Source organism: Prionailurus viverrinus, chromosome B2 (genome assembly GCF_022837055.1).
Source record: "Prionailurus viverrinus isolate Anna chromosome B2, UM_Priviv_1.0, whole genome shotgun sequence".
NCBI lineage: Eukaryota > Metazoa > Chordata > Mammalia > Carnivora > Felidae > Prionailurus > Prionailurus viverrinus.
Window position 1 is genome coordinate 96,148,191 of NC_062565.1, and position 23,901 is coordinate 96,172,091.

General features: G+C 37.2%; 1 protein-coding gene across 2 annotated transcripts in view; it reads right to left on the reverse strand.

Annotated features, from left to right (window-relative positions):
• The window catches only part of ATG5 (autophagy related 5), a 133,184-nt gene that overhangs the window by 44,525 nt on the left and 64,758 nt on the right, over positions 1-23,901 (reverse strand). For both annotated transcript variants that reach the window (XM_047859511.1, XM_047859512.1), the window contains one exon: positions 11,244-11,338. In XM_047859511.1, coding sequence (XP_047715467.1) covers positions 11,244-11,338 — 95 coding nt within the window. The remainder of the gene's footprint in view (positions 1-11,243; positions 11,339-23,901) is intronic.

A 23,901-nucleotide genomic window follows, 5' to 3' on the forward strand; every position in this document is an offset into this window, starting at 1 on the left:
TGTTATCTTCACTTGGATCAGAAGTTATTTTAATGTTTGAGAGTGAGGGAGTGATCACAAGCAGGGGAGGGGTGAGAGAGAGGGGAAGACACACACACACACACACACAGAGAGAGAGACAGAGACAGAGACAGAGAGAGAGAGGGAAAGAGAAAGAGAATACCATGTAGGCTCCATGCTGTGAGCATGGAGCCCAATGCTGGGCTTGATCACATAACCCTGGGAGATCATGACCTGAGCCAAAATCAAGAGTCAACAGACTGAGCCACTCAGGTGCTCCCAAAAGTTATTTTTAAGAACTGAGCATCCATTCTGTACTTTGTCTTTCTTTACCTACAACATACAGATCCTATTTTTTAAGCACAGATACTTCAACATATATCTTAGCATGCTACTGCCACAGCTAGGATATGAACTAAGTATTAGACACTTTCCCCAAGGAATACTGTTATATAATTCTTTATATGAAAAATAACATATTAGCAACTATACATGAAGGGTATTCTGGGAGTGAGGAAGCTTAGTGTACTTCCCCTTTTCGCCTCTACTCCCAGCTCTGACTCCCACCCAATACCACAGCTCTCCTGGGCTAAAGCAGCTGCTGGGGTGAGTAGCCAGGCAGGGACTACATGGAGGGAACTATAAACCTCTGCAGTGTTCTCTCTGGGTGGACAAGAGACTATGGAGCAGTAAGCATAAAGACTCGAAAAGCTAAGGAAAAGCTGATTAAAAGGTTGGATCCTTTTTACTCTTGAGGCAGGAAAAGAAAGAGATGGCCAGGCAGAGATTTCTACCAAAAGCTCTATCAGAAACTGATACCTTGAATATTGACAGAATATCTGGGATATGAAATATAAATGTTAAACAGTATCCTTGAAAAGGCAGGCAGAACCTGCAACAGAAAATCTAGTAACAGCGTAAAAGTGAAGATACTAAACTATTCTGGCAAAAACCAGGCATTGAGAAACCCAGAAGTTAAAGTGGTATAAAGGTCTCTGTATAGTAGAAGACTGGAGGAATACAGGGAAGAGAAATTCTAAAGGTTTCATCTTATGGAAAGGAAAAGCAGTGAGAGTGTCACAGTGAGGAAAATGGGTAGGATCTTATAATAATATGATTATGATCTTCAGGGAAGAGAAGGTCAACATTAACAGAAGTACCAAATTAAAAAGGACAAAAAGGGGAAAAAGCAGTAACTTAATTAGTCAATAATTTAGCATCCATTTCTAATTTTAAAATCGAGAAGGAAATTAGTTTAATTTGATAAAGGCTATGTATCATTCTAAATGATGAAATATTAAAACCATATCAATGAATACCAGAAACCAAACAGAAATGTCTGCTAGGATCATTACTGTTCAATAGTATCTTGGCAATGTAATAACAGCAATGCAATAAAGCAAGAAAAATAAATGGTCAATACAAAAATTGGTGGGAAGGTGTTTTTGTTTTTGCTTTTTTTTAGCCAGTGTAAAAAATATGTAGAAATGGAAATGAAATAAAGAAAAACAATACCTACAAAACACCTGTAAAAATATGTAGAAATGGAAATGGAATAAAAATAACACCTATAAAACACCTAAAATAAAAGAAAAAGAAAGGTACGGGGAGGGGTTATTTGAAGAAAATTTTAAAATCTACAGAGAACATAAAATCTGAATAAGAGAGATGTATTATGTTCCTATCTGGGAAGACTTAATAACATGAAGAGGTGAATCCTACCAAAATTAAAAATACAAATTTAATGTATTTCCACTTCTAACCATACAAGATGCTATGGGAAGTTGATAAAATGATTATAAAAGTCATGTAAACAAGTTAATGACAGGGTGCCTAGGTGGCTCAGTGGGTTAAGCATCCGACTCTTGGTTTCAGCTCAGGTCATGATCTCATGGCTTTGTGGGTGGATCTCATGGCTTTAATGGATGCAGGCTGGCAGCACAGGGCCTGCTTGGGATTCTTTTTCTCTCCCTCTCTCTCTGCCCCTCCCCGACTTGTGCTATCTCTGTCTCAAAATAAATAAATAAACTTAAAAAAAAAAAAAAAGAGGTAATGACAGAGAATAAACATGGGAAGTATTTTAAAAAAAAAAAAGGTAAGGGATGAATTTCCCCAGTAGGTATCAGAAAACTAAATAAAATCAAATAAAAATAATACCAGCTTAAGAATAGACAAATATACCAATGGAACAAAATAGGGAACCCAAAAATAGATCCCAGTAGTCAAAATACTTTAATACAAAGCAGAGGTGGCATTTTTATCCAGTAGAAAAGGATAATTTATATCACTATTGCCTGTAAGTCAAATTGTGCCCTTCACCTGTTTCTGTAAATAAAGTTTTACTGGAACACAGTCATGTCCATCATCTGTAAATTGTGGCTACTTTCTAGCTACAGAGTTATACAGGTGCAACAGAGACCATCTGGCCTGCAAAGCCAAAAATATTTACTATCTGGCTCTTCAAGAAAGAAGTTTACCAAACATTATTTAATAAATGATCTTATCAATAAGTCAGCAGCTAGAAGTGGGGTGGTGGGAAAGCTGTACTTCTCTAAATCTATCTTATAAGAAAAGCTAGGTCAGAAAACAATGTATAACCTGCAGGTGTATACATACATACATATATATGTACACACATACACACATATATGTGTGTACATATATGTATACATACATATATGTATGTATATATGTATACGTGTGTGTGTACATACACACACACATATTCTGGCTATATTTCATCTAAACATAATATCAAACACAAACAAACAAAAACCAAAAAACAAAGTAGTAAGTGCTGGTGAAGATGTAGAGAAATTGGAACCTTTGTGCACTACTGGTAGGAATGTAAAATGGTGCAGCTACTACGGAAAACAGTATGGCAGCTCCTTAAAAATTTAAAAATAGAATTAACAATATGATTCAGCAATTCTACTTCTGGGTATATACCCAAAAGAAAAGAAAGTAGAGTCTCAAAAAGATATCCGTACACCTACTGTGATGGTAAATTTTCTGTGTCAACTTGGTTGGGCTGTGATGCCCAGATATTTGGTCAAATATTATTCTGGATATTTCTGTGGAGGTGTTTTTTAGATGAGATTAACATTTAAATTGGTGGACTCTGAGTAAAACAGAGTATCCCCCAAAATGTGGGTCAGTGTCACCCAATCGGTTGAAGGCCTTAATAAAACAAAGACTGACCTCCTTTGAGCAAGAAGGGATTCTGCCAGAAGACTGCCACTGGACTCAAACTGTACTTTTCCCTAAGTCTCGAGCTTGCCACCCTATTCCATCAAATTCTGTGTTCACCAACCTCGCCAGTCATGTGAAGCAATTCTTTAAAATAAATTTTTCTCTCTCCCCCCATCCAGTTGGTTCTGTTTCTCTGGAAAACCCTAACATACCCGTATTCATAGCAGTATTATTCACAACAGCCAAAAGGTGGAGGCAACTCTAGTGTCCATGAATGGATACATAAAACATGGTGTATACATGCAGGCTACAGCATGGATGAACATTGAGGACAATATGCTAAGTAATATAAGCAAGTCACACACACACAAAATACTTTATGACTTCACTTATATGAGGTACCTAGAGTAATCAAATTCATAGTTGGTGTTTAATGGGTATGGAGTTTCAGTTTTGCAACATGAAAGTGTTTTAGAGACCGTATTTAACACTACTGAAGTATATACTTAAAAATAGTTAAGACAGTAAATTTTGCATGTATTTTGCTACCATCAAAAGTTTTGTTTGTTTGTTTGTTTTAATTTTAAGGAAAGGTACTGAAAATAACTCTCAACAAAAAACTAAGTAACATATGTTCAACTGCAGAACAGAGAATACATTCTATCCTATTAAAGATATTAAATATCTTTACACAGTTCAAAATGTATTACAAATTACTCAGTGTTTCTTTTTGAAATGAAAAACAAAATTACTATTCACTTTACCACATAGTAAGTCCCTGTTCTTTTTCTCTGGCCTTTTCTGCTGCATGTTATTGCAAGGTATCAACTAAAATGGGAAACAACAAAAGAACAGAATTGCAATTTCTCACTCAAACTGCCATAACCCCAGAGAAGGAATCTGAATAAACACCACCATAATTTGCCACACATTTCTGCTGTTCTGACTTTTCAAAATTCATAAATCAGCATTTCTTTTTTTTTTTTTTTTTTTTTTTTTTTTTTCAACGTTTATTTATTTTTGGGACAGAGAGAGACAGAGCATGAATGGGCGAGGGGCAGAGAGAGAGGGAGACACAGAATCGGAAACAGGCTCCAGGCTCTGAGCCATCAGCCCAGAGCCCGACGCGGGGCTCAAACTCACGGACCGCGAGATCGTGACCTGGCTGAAGTCGGACGCTTAACCGACTGCGCCACCCAGGCGCCCCTTTAAATCAGCATTTCTGAAAGCAAACAGAATCTAAAATTTTGACTCCTTCTTCAGTCCAGGAATTGCCAAGCTAAACTCTGACATCATTTAACTGATGAACAACTGCCAAAAAACAACTAAGAATCATTAATTAACCTCATTAGAAAATAAGCATCGTTTATCAGCTTCATGTTTTTTTTTTTTTCAACGTTTATTTATTTTTGGGACAGAGAGAGACAGAGCATGAATGGGGGAGGGGCAGAGAGAGAGGGAGACACAGAATCGGAAACAGGCTCCAGGCTCTGAGCCATCAGCCCAGAGCCCGACGCGGGGCTCGAACTCACGGACCGCGAGATCGTGACCTGGCCGAAGTCGGACGCTTAACCGACTGCGCCACCCAGGCGCCCCTATCAGCTTCATGTTTTTGTTTAAAACTAAAAATAACAGTTACGTTGCTCCTAAGAGGATTCTCTGAATTTATTTATAACTTCTATAAATAAGTTTATTTATAACTTCTATAAAGAACAAAGTAGGTGATTAGGTAAGCTTTATTGAGTAAATTTGGATATTCAGATAATATGGACATTACTAAAATTCTTCAGAAAATAAAAAGAAAATTCCATAATATAGTCTAACCCTTACATTTGCAGCCTTATTTTCCCCCAACTCTGTGTTCAACACCTAAAAGGTCCTCTCTGCCTACAAAGCTCTTATCATCACTCTTTGCCTTCCTTAATTCCACCCACCTGTTGATTCTCCAAGAGCTACAACACTGCACCAACAAAGCCTTCTCTGCCCTCCCAAACTAGATCAAACTCTCCCTAGAGGATTGAGGCTTTTGTTGTATACCTACCTCTGCTTCCCAGCACCAATGATAGTGGTGATTTTACATTTGTTTGTATACCTACTTGATTACCTTCCACCTTTAAACTACAAGCTCTGTAAAGGGTGATGCAGGATATTAACCAACATTTGTATCCCCCATGCGTAGCACAGGGCATGGCATGCAAATATCTGTGAGCCCATGAACTTGAATGAATGAACGAATAACTGAATAAAATAAACTTTTCTTATGCAAAGTATTTTGGCAGGATAACATTTATGAATCCATTGCTTCTTGAAAAACACAACAAAACATGTCTAATTTCACTCTACAACCTAAATACCAACGCCTAAGGACTTCACCGTCACTTTACAAGTCTTTTTAACAGATATCCCCATTAATCACCATCTGTTTACGTGTGCTATTCTAAATGACATTTAGGTTACATTTCTGAAACACTTTCTGCCTTCAACCTCATCTCTAGAATACCAGCTAATACAAAGCACCTGGATTTCAGGAACACAGACCTGAAACTCAAACACCAAACTAAACTGTTATGTAAATGACAGAAATGACACATGTTGGTCTATAATGGCTCTCTAGACTACTTTTGTACCTATTTTACTTGTACCGCTAAAAGTCTGTCGCTAGATTGTAGTCATTCTGAGCCCATGACAATCAAACTACAGATGAAAAACAACGGAGTTTTCCCAACAGTCTGGACAAAAGCCAGCCTTTACAGAGTATCACCAGTTAGAAGACTTCTAGGTTTCTATCAATTTATTTAGTTGAGGTGGACTTCATGTGATAATTCTATCCTGAAAATTCTGTAAACCTCATTTTATACATAAAATTATACTTTTTAAGTCTCACCTCGGTCTGATTTTGGCTCTTCCGTGTTTCATTTGTGTACCCCTGAGCAAGCGACTGAAAACCCCTGGGCTTCAGCTTCCTCATGTAAAATCAGATGATGATACCTACATCATATGGTGGTTCTGAGGCTTCAAAAGATGAAGTGAGTATGATTTAAGCATGCTCAGTGCCCCTTCCTTTTCACACCCCTTGCTACAGAGGAATTTTATTATTTTCTGCAAAGAAAAATATTTTAGTAAAAATGATGTCTTTCATTTATCTTAATAAACCTAGAGTTTCAGGTACTGCTTAAACTTATTACTAATTTAAGTTCTCAGTACAGAGATTTATATCTACTATGAAAGAAATGAAAGGTTCAGACTAATCAAAACACTGCATAAGTAAAAGCTACACTTAATGGAATATCCTACCCATATGAACTAATATCAGCTGTAAAGGAGTCCGCAACAGATACCTGTATTCCCCTCGAGACTGTTCAATTAGGAAAACAGGAAGCAGAACCCATCTTCCTTTGGTCAAGGCATGAATGAGGATTCAAACATATAAAGAAATGGGAAAAGTGAGGAATGGCAAAACTAAGAATGGGCAAAACTAAGACTCCTAAATTTTTATATTCACTTACATACCTTACTCCTAAAATTTTACTCAAATTCAAATAAGAACCCAGCTGGAAAGGGGTAAGACCAACAGGAAAGTCAGCTCCTCCTATCTGAGGAGAAACTGCCAACTTGTTGGCACAGGAAAGATCAGGCAGCAAGCTCTTTCCTAACAAAGTCCCCACCTGGCAGCCACATTTCGTCAAGCAAATTTCAAGAATTCTCTAGCTTCCCACTTTCAATCTAATTATAGAACTTTATAAAACCATTTTCTCTTTCACACACACATTCTCTCTTTCTCTTCCCTCCCCCTCGCATTCTCTCTAAATCCTTCTCTAAATCCTTCTGTGTTGTGACACCACAACAAAAGGTATGAATACATCTGACAATTTTTCCCAGAACATAACATACACACGGAAAGGCACACCTCCCGCTCTGTACATCTGCACCATTATTCTAACAGTAATAACCCCACAATAAATGATGATTATATAACATACTTTCCCTATCAGAGCGTCAAGTAGTCACAGCATAGAAACTACAGTAAAGTATACAAGCCAGAACCTACCTATCCAAGTAACTGCTAAAAGGTATAAATCTCAAAATAGTTTTGAAACTCCTCTTTTGAGAATGCCTTTAGAGTTTGTGGTATATTTTATTTAACTAAATGCCACAAGTAAGATAATTTGCTAGGGTCTGGGAATGCATTATGGTACGTTACTATGGAGCTCGTGGTACAACAGAATAGCCCGAAATCAACTACTAACGACAGATGGAATGATTTAATGAATGAACAAATACTCACAAATGCCTACTACATGCCAGGCACTTTTCTAAGACCCTGGACACACAGCATGAACAAAACAACTGCCCTGCCTTCATGAAAAAGATAAACCACTTAGAGAGTATAAATTTCATTTTTAGAAGTGATTAAAAGTCATACAGTACCATAAAGGACTTCAGTCAAAGCAATCCCATAAAGGAAAGGACTATGTTTGCTGTAAAAATGATAAATTTGCTCTGAAGTGAGGAGTTTAAAATGTTTTAAAAAATAAGAGTGTCACTGACAGAATTATATAAACCTGTAATATGGCTTCTTTGGAGAAAAACTTTAACCAGATATATAAATTCATTCAGTCATGCCCCTTTCATTTTATGGATGAGGAAACAAAGGCCCACCAAGGTCAGTGTCAGACCTCCCAGAATCCTGGAGGCCCTGCCTTCTAGTTCAGCGCTCTTTCTGGAAATACAACTTTATTTTTTAAAGAAAAGTACTTAGTTTAGCCTTTATGTCTCAAATCTTTTCGAACCTTCTGAGCTCAGTGAGGTTTACATGTAAGTCAAATTGTCAGACTATGAAACCGAAGCAGAAAGAGGCTAAAATAATTCTCTACTAAGTGAATAAAGCAAAACTGTGATCTTGATCTATTGTACACAGCTGTTTTAACCCTTCCAAAGCTTCTAGCTCTTTTCCACTGTTATACATTTAAATCCAAAGAAAACAGCTAGCTATTTCAGTTTGGGATTATTTAACTTTTTGAAAAGTCTATTTTTCAGCTTTAAAATTATATGATCTTTGGTGCTTTTTAACACCCTATTAATTTAACACCTTAAATTAAGTAATTATAAAGCACTCACAGTATATGAAAGACTGTGCTAAATCCTAGTACACAGATTTTTTTAATCCAATCTTGCCTTCAAAGATAACACTAACATTTTGAGGGTAGTAGTGTATCCAGAATGCTAGCTAGATCAAGAACTATCTAACTTGGGCAAAGCACCTGAATCTGTCTTGGCATAGATAGAAAGGCAAGTTTCAGACTGTCAAGTCCCAGGAGGAAAGGAGTCAAGCCACCTGACCCAGTCCCGTTTGTCCCCTCCCAAGCTTGGCCTTAAAGTGGGCTGCTGCTTAAAAACCACTTTTGAGGGGGGCCTGGCTGTCTCAGTCAGCAGAGCATATGACTCCTGATCTCAAGGTCGTGAGTTCAAACCCCACATTGGATGTAGGGCTTACTTAAACTTTTTTTTTAAATTTTTGAAATCCACTCAGAAAACTTAAGGATTACTCTGTTATTGTTTTTAAAATGTACTTTAACCACCAATATCCATGAAGAAGTAAAGCAGACTCCCTCTATGAGATTATGGACTACATGAATCCTACTCACTAAAAGTATTATACTTAGAGTCCATAAAATCTGGCTCCATTTTGGCTTTTCTTTATGGAAGAGCTAAAGCACATCACTCCTAAATCTAGCTCTGCAGAAGTTTCTCTTATAGAATTCCTAGGTGGTCAGTACAGAGTCATCTAACGTGAGACATTTCTTCTCTCAACATAGCTAGGCTTCCTGCCATCTTTCTTTCTCACATCATTTTATGCAACTATAGGAACTCTTCTACTTGCCCACTGTCAAACAGAACAGTGTCCAAAACTGCTACCAGCCCTCTTTTCAGCAGGTGGCTTTATTCCTTGCAACACAGAAAAGACTGAGGCTTTCCCATGTGAGCGCAATAATTTTTCTCGTTCTTTCCCTTCGCAGTTCTCTGTAAACCTCTCCTCTGCCAGGTTAACCTTTACTGTGAATACCAATCCCCAAATGCTTTGCTCCACACTTACTTTCCTTCTTATTTGATAAAAACATTCTTCAACAAAATAACCTAAAAATCTTTTCAGTCCTAGCCTTCCCATTACTTTATCCAAGTCTTTATTATACTGTGGATGATCTGTGACTTATAATTCATTGTCTTCAGCAACTGCTGAATAACACTTTAGGAAGCAGCTTTATGAAAACTACTATATTTTTACTGTGGGGAAGTTATAAAAAAACATTGCCCTACTCCTTATAAATGAAGCCACATGAGAAATTTCTTCCCTATATAATGCCCAAGAAAGTTTAGCTTTCCCTAATGACCTAGTAAGTTTTCATTTTATGTATGATGGGGAAAAAAATGTTATCACATTTCTTTTCCCTTGTTTTGGATACAAGGACACTCAGGGTCAAATCTGCAGGTCAATTTTAATAAACTTGAGTATCTCACTCAGTCAAAGCTTATATAATCTCACGCTGAGTTTCTATTTTTTATTTTCAGTGATTTTGATTTTAAATTCTTTTCTACTTTGTGATTATAAATTCTTGTACATTCCCTCAGATTTTTTTTTTATGATGCATGGCTCTGACTTCAAATTCTTTTTTGTTTTGATTATATATTTGTATAAATTGCTTCGGATTCTTCACAATTCTGGATTATGCATAAATAAATAAACTATGGTATTTCCAAACCCACTGCATAATATCTGTGCTTGACAAAGACTGGTGGAATTTAAAAAAAGAAAGCAGAGATGTGTGGCTAACTAGATCATCTGGTCTTATTCCAACAGGAATTTTTCCCATTTTATTTCTATTGTACATATTACAAATCCATGATCTAAAAATAGCCTATTTGCCATTATGTTAATGAAATCAATGAAAAGAAACCTTATTTAAATTATTTCATTCTTTGAGTGTAGTGGGCTTTTACTTGCTTTCAATTAGATAATTTGTTTTCCTCTTTAATACAGTTATGTGATTGATGGCTCTTTAAATATTTAAAAAATACTACAGAAGTAACTACGGGTAAAGACTGTGGGATACTGAAAATGGCTACCAAGGGGAAGTTATGACATAATCTCTCTGAGTTTGAATGGAAATCTTGCTAGATTAGAGTCTATGTCTATGATATTATGTTCCAATTCCTATTCCCAACGACTTCTTTGTGATAGTAGGTAACTCACTTTCTGGAATACCATTCACTCAACAAATATTCACAAAGTATTTGCTATATGTAAAGCACTTACAAGCTCTAAAGTACTCTACAGAAAAGGAGTTTCTTTACCTAAGAAATTGTGCTATAAGGAAAGCCTACTATCTATTTTGTTGTACAACACTAAATAAAGCCTCACTGTTAAAACAAATAGGTCGATTCTCTTTATTGGTGGTAGCTACATTTTATAAAATCACTGCAAACGCTAAATGAGCAAATATTTGAACCACTGTCCCTGGGGGAAATACAGGGTTGGGATACTGTGAGCCTCTGGTCACAACACGTTCTTCAACTGATCAACACATAACCTTGTTTGATGTGTGTTTCTGTTTAAAGATGACACTTTAGCACTGCTCTTGGGAGCAATTTTAAACAAATCACCAAAAAAAGCACAAAAGCATGAAAAACATCAACTGGGAAAGAACAGAAATAAGAAGGTATGGCATTGCTGAAAATGTGCATGCTGGGCAAACCAAATTTTTTGAAATTCCACACATGTCCATGAGCGCACTGCTGAGTACTGACTCTGGTCACAGGTAAATTTTAGGAAGCAAGCAAATACTGCAAATAATGAGGGTCAACTGTATATGAACCAAATATTTCAGCATGGTTTCTGCTGTGATTGTCACCAAAAGATAAAGATCTGGGAAGATCGACTAATCAATACTCTTCAGTTACTATGCCAATTTAAAGAGTTTTGGATTACACCACTTCAAGAAGTAAGATGTCTGAGGCATTCACAAGCTGGTATCATTAAAAACACTACTTCCTACCTGATATATTCTAAAAGGGATATAACGAAATCCATTTTCTTCTGCAGGATATTCCATGAGTTTCCGGTTGATGGCCCAAAATTGATCAAATCTGTCTGTAATGATAAATTATTTATTATTAAAAATGAACATTATAACTTTAAAGCCTCACATAAAGAAATGAAAGTTATTAAAAATCCTTAGACATTTCTGAAAAAGTTTCATTTACATATTTTTTCTTAAACTTATCTTTCCATAACTAAACATAAGGCAAAATATAAAATTAATTTTGTCTACATTATTGCTTCCTCCTCCTAGATTTTTGCATAGACATTTTATCTCATAAAAGAAATCCTGAACAGGTTATGACTACTTGTGTTATCAAGGCAAAATAACATCACATAGGGATGAATGTCTAGATTCCCTTGGTCCTATTCCTACTGTCTAAACGGTTAAAGGACAACTTCAAGTGATCTAAATTTTAACCAGAACTTATTTAAAGAAACAAAGCCTACAGATCCTTTACATCTTTGGTTAGATTTATTCCTAGGTATTTTATGCTTCTTGGTGCAATTGTGAATGGGATCAGTTTCTTTATTTGTCTTTCTGTTGCTTCATTGTTCTATAGAAAGCTTCTGAAGGAAATTGAAGAAGATTTAAAGAAATGGAAAGACATTCCCTGCTCATGGATTGGAAAAATAAATATTGTCAAAATGTCAATACTACCCAAAGCTATCTACACATTCAATGCAATCCCAATCAAAATTGCACCAGCATTCTTCTCGAAACTAGAACAAGCAATCCTAAAATTCATATGGAACCACAAAAGGCCCCGAATAGCCAAAGGAATTTTGAAGAAGAAGACCAAAGCAGGAGGCATCACAATCCCAGACTTTAGCCTCTACTACAAAGCTGTCATCATCAAGACAGCATGGTATTGGCACCAAAACAGACACATAGACCAATGGAATAGAATAGAAACCCCAGAACTAGACCCACAAAAGTATGGCCAACTCATCTTTGACAAAGCAGGAAAGAACATCCAATGGAAAAAAGACAGCCTCTTTAACAAATGGTGCTGGGAGAACTGGACAGCAACATGCAGAAGGTTGAAACTAGACCACTTTCTCACACCATTCACAAAAATAAACTCAAAATGGATAAAGGACCTAAATGTGAGACAGGAAACCATCAAAACCTTAGAGGAGAAAGCAGGAAAAGACCTCTCTGACCTCAGCCGTAGCAATCTCTTACTCGACACATCCCCAAAGGCAAGGGAATTAAAAGCAAAAGTGAATTACTGGGACCTTATGAAGATAAAAAGCTTCTGCACAGCAAAGGAAACAACCAACAAAACTAAAAGGCAACCAACGGAATGGGAAAAGATATTTGCAAATGACATATCGGACAAAGGGCTAGTATCCAAAATCTATAAAGAGCTCACCAAACTCCACACCCGAAAAACAAATAACCCAGTGAAGAAATGGGCAGAAAACATGAATAGACACTTCTCTAAAGAAGACATCCGGATGGCCAACAGACACATGAAAAGATGTTCAGCGTCGCTCCTTATCAGGGAAATACAAATCAAAACCACACTCAGGTATCACCTCACGCCAGTCAGAGTGGCCAAAATGAACAAATCAGGAGACTATAGATGCTGGAGAGGATGTGGAGAAACGGGAACCCTCTTGCACTGTTGGTGGGAATGCAAATTGGTGCAGCCGCTCTGGAAAGCAGTGTGGAGGTTCCTCAGAAAATTAAAAATAGACCTACCCTATGACCCAGCAATAGCACTGCTAGGAATTTATCCAAGGGATACAGGAGCACTGATGCATAGGGCCACTTGTACCCCAATGTTCATAGCAGCACTCTCAACAATAGCCAAATTATGGAAAGAGCCTAAATGTCCATCAACTGATGAATGGATAAAGAAATTGTGGTTTATATACACAATGGAATATTACATGGCAATGAGAAAAAATGAAATATGGCCTTTTGTAGCAACGTGGATGGAACTGGAGAGTGTGATGCTAAGTGAAATAAGCCATACAGAGAAAGACAGATACCATATGGTCTCACTCTTATGTGGATCCTGAGAAACTTAACAGGAACCCATGGGGGAGGGGAAGGAAAAAAAAAAAAAAAAAAGAGGTTAGAAAGGGAGAGAGCCAAAGCATAAGAGACTGTTAAAAACTGAGAACAAACTGAGGGTTGATGGGGGGTGGGAGGGAGGAGAGGGTGGGTGATGGGTATTGAGGAGGGCACCTTTTGGGATGAGCACTGGGTGTTGTATGGAAACCAATTTGTCAATAAATTTCAGAAAAAAAAATAAATAAATAAATAAATTAAAAAAAAAAAAAATAAATAAAGTCCCCAACTCTTAAAAAAAAAAAAAAAAAAAAAAAAAATTTTTTATATCCTGAATCAGCTCTTATTTTATCTGTCTGAAACATTCTTTAAGGGAAATTACGAAAATAAAAAAGAGGTTTTTACATAAAAAAAAAAAAAATAAAAAAAAAAAAAAATAAAGAAACAAAGCCAAAACACCAAACACAATAAACATTAAACAGCAAAAAGACAAAAATACAGGAAAGGGTTTGAAAGAAATGTGGAACTGGTAGTTAAGAAATAACTGTCAACTGTAGCTTAATCTCAGAGTGATTAAATAATTCCTTTTTAAAATTTTCAGGCTCAATTAAAAAAAAACCACTTTACTGAGATATAATTCACATACCATAAAATTCACCATTTTAAAGTGTACAACTCAGTGGCTTTTAGTGTATTCAGAGTTGAACAACCACTGTCAGTATCTAATTTCAGAACATTTTCAACCTACCAAAAAAAACCCCATACCCATTAATAGTTACCCCCTTTCCCTCTCTTCCTATCACCTAGATATCATTAATCTTTATTCCAGACATTTCATATAAATGGAATCATACAATATGTTGACTTTTGTATCTGTTTTTTTTCTTAGCTTGTTTCCAAGGTTCAGTTATGCTATAGCATAAATGAAATTTCATTCATTTTTATGGCCAAATAGTACTTCATTGTATGGAGATCTATTTTTTGTTTCGTTTTGTTTACCCATTCATCAGTTCATGGACATTTGAGTTGTTTCCCTTTTTTTGGTTACTATGAATAATGCTACTATGCTATGAACATTCACGTACAAGCTTTTGTATTGGATGCGGATCTTCAATTTGCTTGGAAAACTGAGTTCTATGACATGCTGAGTTCTATGATAACTGTTTAACTGCTGTATGATAACAATATTTTCAGAAACTGCCAAACTGCTTTCCAAAGACGATGCATTTTACATTCTCACCAGCAATATATGAGCGTTCCAATTTGTCCATATCCATGTCTACACCTGTTATTGCCTGGCTTTTTTATTAGAGTCACACTGGTGGGTCTGAAGTGGTATCCCCGTATAGTTTTGACTTGTATTCTCTAATGACTATGTTGAGCATCTTTTGTTTACTGGCCATTTACATATTTATTTTGGAGAAATGCCTATCAAATCCTTTGTCCCCTAAGTGGGTTGTCTTTTAAGTGTTGAGTTGTAAGATTTTTTTTTTTTAATGTATTCTGGATACAAGTCCCTTACTGATAAATCTACACAAATATTTTTTCCCCATTCTATGTGTTGTTTTTTAAGTAACTCCTATCGACTTACCCAGAATCCTACCTTAAAATTATTTTTTATACTCAGAAATTTATCTCAGAATCAGATCTCTGTAAAGCACATGAACAGTACAAGAATTTGGGATCATCTTGGTATTAAAGCACATTCTCTACTACTAGACTCATCTCAATCCAATTTACTGCCAATCTGTCAATACTGTTTAGGCCATCATACTTCCGTAAGAGAATAAAGCTTAGATGCTTCTCGTATCCCTGTCCTAGAGGACTGTGACAGTCTCTAGGCCTTCTCTACTCTTATCCTCAACTCCGACCTGGGAGTTCACACCTTATCAGAACAGGTATGATAGGTAACTCGGAATCCAGTTAGTCCAGCATAATTTCACAGATGACAACGGAGGCCCAGGTTATGAGTTTCATGAAGAACCAAGACCAGATGCTCAGTCTTCTGATTCAAAGCCCACAACCATTTCAACAGTTGCAACCACAAAACTGCATTAATGCTAAGAGTAGCTCCTTTAACCACAGTCCTTTCATATATGAATGAATTATTCTTTCAATGCTTTTTTAAAAACACCTTTCTATCATCAAGTATCCAGAAAGAATGTGATAGCTAAATGAAATGATTCTTCACGCAAACCTGAAATTTTATGCACAACCTCATCATCAAGTCTCTAGCACCTGGGAAAGTGCAGGCATAACATATGCTCTTGGGTCAAAGAATGAACAAGAGAATACTATACACATAGCCTTTTATTGAAAACATTTTGGGTTCCAATCCCAGGTATACAACCAAATAGCTAGGCGAGTAGAAACAATCAATTGAAAATTGACTAATTCATTTATAGATGAAATAAAGAGGTTCACTTAGTTTCTGATACCTCCTCCAAAAACACAATTTTATAATTATTTGAGATGCCTTCTTTTATTGAAACAGAATTTGCTAAAAAGCACAAGCAAAACTTTATGAGACAGAACTGGACTGTTTCTAACAGCGTTTTTTAAAGCAGTGGTTCTTAACCAGGAGAGATTTTTGCTGGAGAAATTTCTGGTTGTCACAACTGTTTACGTGTGATACTAGCATTTACTGAGTAGAGGCCAGGGATGCCGCCAAACACACCACAATGCACAGGACAGCCCCCCCCCAATTGAGAATTATCTGACCCAAAATGTCAATAGGGCTAAGGGAAGGAAAGCAAACACAAACAGTAAAAAGTACAGACAGGTAATTTAGTAAAAAAGTTTTTACATACCTACATGGCAAAAAAAAGAAACTGGAAAAAATGAACATCATTGTGCCCATTATCAACTTAATGACTCTCTGCTTCAAACTCACCCTTTCATGGATGTCCTGCCATAATGGACACAATTGAAGTATTTCTACTCTGACAGCCACATTAAGCTTTCTCAGTAGAGTCCTAAAAGGTCACTGCCAGAGAAAGAGGTTCCTGTTTGCATAGGCACACTGAAGACCTCCAGACCCCGTGAGCCCCTGGTTTCCTCTGGAGGCCCACATGGGTGGCCTACTTGCAGCTTCCCATTGAGCTGCCACTCTGTCTGCATGCCCAGTCCACTTGCTGCTAGTGGACTGTGCTCCAGGTTGTCCTGACTGCCCAGTGACTGCAGACTAGCTCCAGTATGGGCAAAAGAGTGAACTTCTCTACTAGTCCAGTGGACTGATCTACACCCTTTCCAACAAGTTCTAAATCCAGCCTTGGGGAAGAGGCTCTATGTAAGTGTGACTTTTCTCCCTTGGCCCTAGAGCACCATATGCAGTTTTCTTATATCTTACAGTCACTCTTTTATCAGAGTTTAATACTTCTTCATATGAAACTTACCCTGCTTAACCCTCTGTGTGGTTTCTATCTCCTGACTGGACTCAGTCTGATACAACTATGTTTAAAAGGAATAAAGACATAATGAAAGATTTGTATTAATAGTAGCTTTTAATCTTCTTATAAAACTGTTATGTTCTTACATAAAACAGGTATTTCCTCAACAATACTAAAACTATTCCAACCGAGAATAATCTTTTATAAGCCAAAGTTATTAACAAGAAAGATACAAATAGAAGGAATTAAAAGAAAATCAGTCCTGAGACTGAGTATATAACCAATCATCATTCACACTGAATTTTGTAATATCAGTATCTCTTCCAACCCCTAGTCAATAACTACAATAAAGCTGGAGTTAGGATGCATTGCTAACTTTCTACATAATAATGAATGAAGAACATATTGACCTGTTACCAAGCAACACTTTGAATATAACTATGCCATTAGTTATTATAATTAAGCCATAAAAGTTAATTATCAGTCATGAAAACAGTACCTACAAGTTAAAGAAGCATAATGGTCTTTGTTTTTTAAACAGCCCTTATAGGTAAATATACATCAATTTCAAGAACTTTCAAATTAACTCAGTTCTAATTGTAAAAGAAAACCAACAACTGCATAGTTGAAAATTAAAACTAGCAGTCACTTAGCCTATTCAAAGAACGGGAGAAGGGAAGATAACATCCTTCTTGCCAGAGCTATTAGCAATATGGTAAGTCAGTTTCTGTTTTTTAAACTTAGCTTACTCATTTAGGAGGGCTACAAAATTAAGAATCACATAACTGAACGACTGTCTTACAGAAAGTGAATCTATTTTCTAAATAAAGACATTAAAAATAGAATTCCTCAAGATCCTGGTGGCCACCAACTTTTCTTTCTTTTTACTGAATTAAGCTTCTACATTGGTCTTAGGAATTTTTAAAAGTTCAGGAAAAACATTTTTTATTTTATTGTTTTTTTAATGTTTACTTATTTTTGAGAAACAGACCGCAAATGGGGAAGGGGCAGAAAGAGAGGGAGACACAGAATCTGAAACAGGCTCCAGGCTCTGAGCTGTCAGCACAGAGCCTGACACGGGCTCAAACCCACAAACCATGAGATCATGACCTGAGCCGAACTCAGGCTTAACCGACTGAGCAACCTACGTGTCCAAGAAAAAAAAACATTTTTTAAATTAAGTATCTCCCTAAGAACCTTAAAAAATAAAGTTTCGTATTCTTTGTTCCTCACGTGGGAAAAACTATAAGAAAAAGTGGCAGTTTTAAAGGTTGTATCTGTTCTTCCACTTGAGCTTTATGAGAGTTAAGAACTCAAGGCAAAATAAGTTTTAACATTCTAATGTCACAAATAATGTGTGTGTCTTAAAGCCCCCCCAGAGACGTGGAGGGCATCTAAGGGATTGCTATTCAGCCTCAATTCAGCATTATGGTATGGCTGGCTGGGACCCTCACACTATCGGCAACGAGTGAAATGGCCTCCACCTGCATACACTATCCACTTCCTAGTCTTTTAACATCTGTGATGTCAAAAAGAACAGACTTACAGCATCCCAAATAAGTGTCAGATCATCACAGCACATAAAACACAGACTTTAAGCTTTTTCTTGAAGAGAAAATCAAATAGTGGAAAATCACAGCTTTACGAAGTTATGCACTTATCGACAGTATAATTCAAATCAGTACTACAAATGGCCTTGTAATACATGTAGTGTTTTGACCAGAGGCTTTCAAAATATGTAACAGACAGTATATCCAAGTATAAACCTATTTGAATTAATTTCTTCATATGGAATATGGAAACACATTTGTAAAGCAAAACAAGAGTGGAAAAAATTAATAATTACTTGGTAGGTTGCCAAATACATGTGCATTAAATAGGTGACCAGTATCTTGAAACTCATTTGTCTTCTAAGTCAAGTCAAATTAAAAGAATCCTGGGTTAACAGGTGTTTGGCTGAGCCATGGCAGGGAGCATCTCTCCACAGTAACACATCCACTGGTGCTTGGATGCTGCTCAACACAATTTCTGTGAACCCTTCTCTTTGAGGTTTAAAGGTCCTGAGCTAGATCTGGTGAGGAGGCCCTAACCAAAGCAAAGAAGCCTTGGAAGGCCTTCACGGTCCCTGAGAATCCATCATGAAGACAGACGACAGGACCAGATGGCTGGCGCTGCATGAAGGCTGAGAGGAGTGCTGGTCCTGGAGAAGGCTAATCCCTAATCCCACACTGAAACACCCATCTTGGCAGGAAGACTGTACCCTAGGGAATTTGTTGTTTGAGTGAATCAAAAGAGTAATAAAACCTGGATCTCAGGAAAATTTCAACCAGGACTATCAACTGTCTTAGAATAAACTGTGAGGAGACATGTTCTCTGCTCTACAACAGAAGTGCTACCGTCTAGGCAACTGACAACAAGGAGGGTAATCAATACATATATATTGACAGCATGATTTCTCTTCTCTGTATTCACTGCCACAACTTTTCATAAGCACTGTCATCTCTCACTGAACCACTGTGACCACCTAATTGGACTCTGTCCTTCCACTTGTATCCCTGCTACATAGCATTCACAGTGGTCTTTTAAAACATAAAACAAATCACATGGATAATTTTCCAACCATGTTTCTAAAGGGCCACAAGGAACAATGCTTTATGACATACTTTAACAATACGGTTTGTGAAGTACTAGAATCATTACTTAAAACTCCACTGAACCTCCTTATTGCCTGCAACAGGGGCAGACTGCTCCCTGCCCAAACTGCATGCGAGCAACCGTAACATCTTTCCCTCTCACCCTCTGGCAACACAGCTACTCCTGAAGTCTTCTGAGATCTCACTGCCCACCAATCTGTTTACTTACTCAGCTCCAAGTCATGATATTTTTCTTTTCTGTCCCTAAAAAACACCAAGCATGTACCATCTCATAGCCTGGAATCCTTACCTTTCTAACCTTCACATATGAGCTGCTGCTTTCTCATCATTCAAGTCACAACAGAAGTACCACCGCCTAAGATCCCCTCAATTAGAACTAAAGCAATGTTCTATTTTCTATCTAAACACTTTTCACTATTTAAAACCACCCATGGGGGCGCCTGGGTGGCGCAGTCGGTTAAGCGTCCGACTTCAGCCAGGTCACGATCTCGCGGCCCTTGAGTTCGAGCCCCGCGTCGGGCTCTGGGCTGATGGCTCAGAGCCTGGAGCCTGTTTCCGATTCTGTGTCTCCCTCTCTCTCTGCCCCTCCCCCGTTCATGCTCTGTCTCTCTCTGTCCCAAAATAAATAAACATTGAAAAAAAAATTTAAAAAAAAAAAAAAAAAAAAACCACCCATGGGGCGCCTGGGTGGCGCAGTCGGTTAAGCGTCCGACTTCAGCCAGGTCATGATCTCGTGGCCCGTGAGTTCGAGCCCCGCGTCGGGCTCTGGGCTGATGGCTCAAAGCCTGGAGCCTGTTTCCGATTCTGTGTCTCCCTCTCTCTCTGCCCCTCCCCCGTTCATGCTCTGTCTCTCTCTGTCCCAAAAATAAATAAATGTTGAAAAAAAAAAAATTTAAAACCACCCAATTCACATGTCTATTATTTCTTGTCTCTCTCCCCCAAATAAAATATAGGGTCCATGAGGGCAAGGCCTTTTGTCTTCAGCTCCAGAAAGTTCCTGGCACAAAGTAAATGCTCAATGTTTAAGTGACTAAATAACTATCTGACTGACTGATTTAGGGGAATGGGGAACAATAAAAAGAAGGAATCTCTAATGTAACATAGCATGGTGGGAAAAGCAGACACTTGAGCCACACTGCACGGGTTTGCCCCCTAGCTTGGTCATTTAATAGCTGCAGAAGTTTGAGCAAGATACGTTCAAACTTTGTTTTCTCATTTCCTGTGAATGGAACTGCCTGTAAAATGAAGGCATTAACCATACATATTCATAAAGTCATTCCAAGACATAAATTAGTTAATACATGCAAAATACAACAGTATCCTGCACAAAGTAAGAACTACATTTAAGTGATCTCTTAGGCTGCTTCAGAGTCAACAAGAGAAGACACTGAGCTTCCAGATTCAGCAGCAAGGTGTGTGAAGTGTCAAACCCAGTATGGGAAAATGGTTCTGCCAAAACCCCATCATCACAAGACTGCCGGAGCACTCAGTCTGTCTCAGGGCCAGGAAGTTCACACCACTCACATCCAACTCGGTGTGAGTGCTGCCTCCTGGAGTTACGCAACTGAGTGGCCTTTGCTACCCAGGTGGGGGATTAAAAGCCATAATACAATCCAGCTGTAACACTTTATAATACCAAATTCTCCTCATGACCCCTTTTGCTTCCTCCAACCATTTCTGCTACCATGTAAGACCTATCTTCTCACTCTATGGAACAATTTAGTCATCATTCACCTTCCGTCAATTTCAACTGCATTAATCTCCAGCCATATCATAAAATGTGGTGGGGACAGGAACAGTGGTCTGAGAACATCTAGGTAAACATCTAAGTCCTCAAGTCTTAGCAGGTCAGTCAGAGTTCTACCTCTACTATCTGTAAGATCTAATAACAATTCCTCCTCATCCCTCCTTCTCCTAACATGTCTTAAAATATTATGAGAGAGGGGATAAGCATGGTGGGGGGAAAATGAGGTTTCTCGTTAATCTGGGAGGATGAGAGGCTCAGATTTGTTATACTTTACAGCACAGGTCTATAAACAGAGACAGAAAAAACTAGTTACTTTAAAAATGGCTTAAAATATAATGCTGGAAATTAAAGAAAACTAATCTTACTAGGACCTGGAAAAAGCAGACTGTAAATTTTAATTTCAACATCACAATAAACTATAACTGCAGGTTATAACATCTCTAATGTATTCCAACAGTCAATCCCAGTAATTGACTTTATTCTTAAGTAGACAGAATTCAGTAACTGTATTCTGGCCAATTAAGAAAAGTTTATTTCATATTTATTTTGAAATTGGGCCAATGATTACATAAAAGGGACTGAAAACTCAAAAATTTCATGATGCTAAAAAAAACTTATTCTATGTGTTCATGTTAAATATAAAAAAAAGAATGATCTTCAATTATAATTAAGTCTTCATTTAATCTAAAAGACAATCTTTAAAGTAGCTTGTTTGCCAGAGATTTACAGAGCTGTAGCACAGTGGTAAGCCAAGAGTAATTAACTAAATGTATCCCTGTGTATATCACCTGTAGATTTATAACCAATAATCTGATTTATTACCTTTCAAAGCTACTGTAAATTGAGAAAATGTTCTTCCTCTTAGGCTAAATTAAAACTTATCACTTTCCTAAAGTCAGAAGGCCAGAAACAAATACAGCAGGCTCATTTTCACTTCAGAGAACACACTAAAATCCTAAGACAAAATCAAAAATCTATTTTAATTTTTGAAAGACTGGCAGAGAAAAACATACATCCATTATGTTCACCATATCTGTGCAATGTTTACTACACAGGATATTGTCTTTATTCTAATGCAAATCCTTTGTGCTTTTGATGAGAAAAATTCCATTAATACTCACTGACAACGAAAGTTTTAAAAAGGGGGGGGTAGTGGGGGACACCATGTTCAATGCAACATTCCTCAGCTTCAGCTGCTCACTTCGATCACCTGAGTTTACAAAACTACAAATGTCAGGGACTCACTCCAGACCACTTATTTCAGATGCCCTGGCAACTGTAATTTTTGGAAGCTTTCAGATGATTCTAATATGAAGCCAGAGTTAATAACCCCCAGATGTAATGGAAAATACAATCATTTTAGAATTAGAGGTCTAGGTTCAAATCCTTGTCCCATCTCTTACTAGTTCCGTGAGCTCATTTCCTTCTTTTCAAAGTTGATAATGTTTACCTAATTCATGTGAAGAATTACTGAGATACTACATGTAAAAGTATCCAGACCTAGGACATCACAAGAGTTTAGTAAGTGTAATATAATTCCAGGTAAATTCTGTTCTACTTGAAAGCCATCTAACCTCTCCATGGTAACTACGTGAAAAATATCCCTTTACAAGAAGTTCCTAACTTGCAAATGGTTCATTCTATGAGTTTCCAGTTTAATTCTAGGCATGGAAGAGAAAAGAAAAGGTGACACAGTGCTCAAACAAGTTTTTACTCTGTAGCATCTGCACAGAGTTAAATCTATCAAACTATCTGCTCCTATCTATGTACTTCATTAAGTACTGAAAGCTGTAAAGAATTAAAAAAATAAGTACACAATAGGTTCTGTCCTTCACTTAATATGTAGTTGGAGAAACCAAACTGACACATGTAAAATTATCACAACTTCTAACAGGTCTGATTTGTCCTTTATCTTGCACTGGCAGTGCTTAAGGGCCCAAGTCCTCTCCACCCCAACCCCATGTCTTTAAAAGGCAGATGACCACGTGACAGACACGTAAGTAAAAAGCATGCTGAAGGAAGGCTGGTAAAGAAGCAGTATTAAACAACACAACACACTGAAGTAAAGCTAGAGTGAAAAGTTGTGGGTTCTAATTATAGAAAGACCTCAGAGATGGGTTTTATTAGTAAAAACATACTTGCACAGAATTTAGCTAGGGTTTTAAAAACATTAAGAAAATATTAAAACCCTATATGGGTTTCATGTTGTCTGGTTTTCATAGCAACTTACTGAATAGTTAACCTCATTTTACACAGGAGGAAACTGAAGTTCAAAGCAAGTAAATTATTTACCTGACATCATCCAGCCAGTAGACTCTCAGGGATACAATACCATATCACAGAAAACTTTGAGTTACATTTCTATAAATAAGAACACTGCTTGCTTGGTAAAACTCCAAATTGAATATATTCAATGACCTATAATTAACAGGAATCCAGGAAATTATTAACAAATGAAATGTTTATGTTATCGAAAACTCCAGAGTTCCGGACTTCAAAACTCATAGAAGTGTCAGGTATAATAGTTTAACAAATCTTGTCTCCTTTCACAGTTACAGATGACAATACTGAACACTAAGCAGCAGCTAGTGCAGAAATAAATACTATTTGCTTCAACATGTTCGTGAAGGCACAATTTTTTCAAAGAATAAGTAGATATGCACTGTGATAACCAAGGAAAATGTCACTCAATTAGGAACCACCTCCTAAAAGAAGACAAGGACAATGATGTCTGAAACTGGAAAATTCAATCATAGTTCAATTATTAGCTACTAGGATTATTCAAGTGGCATTTAATA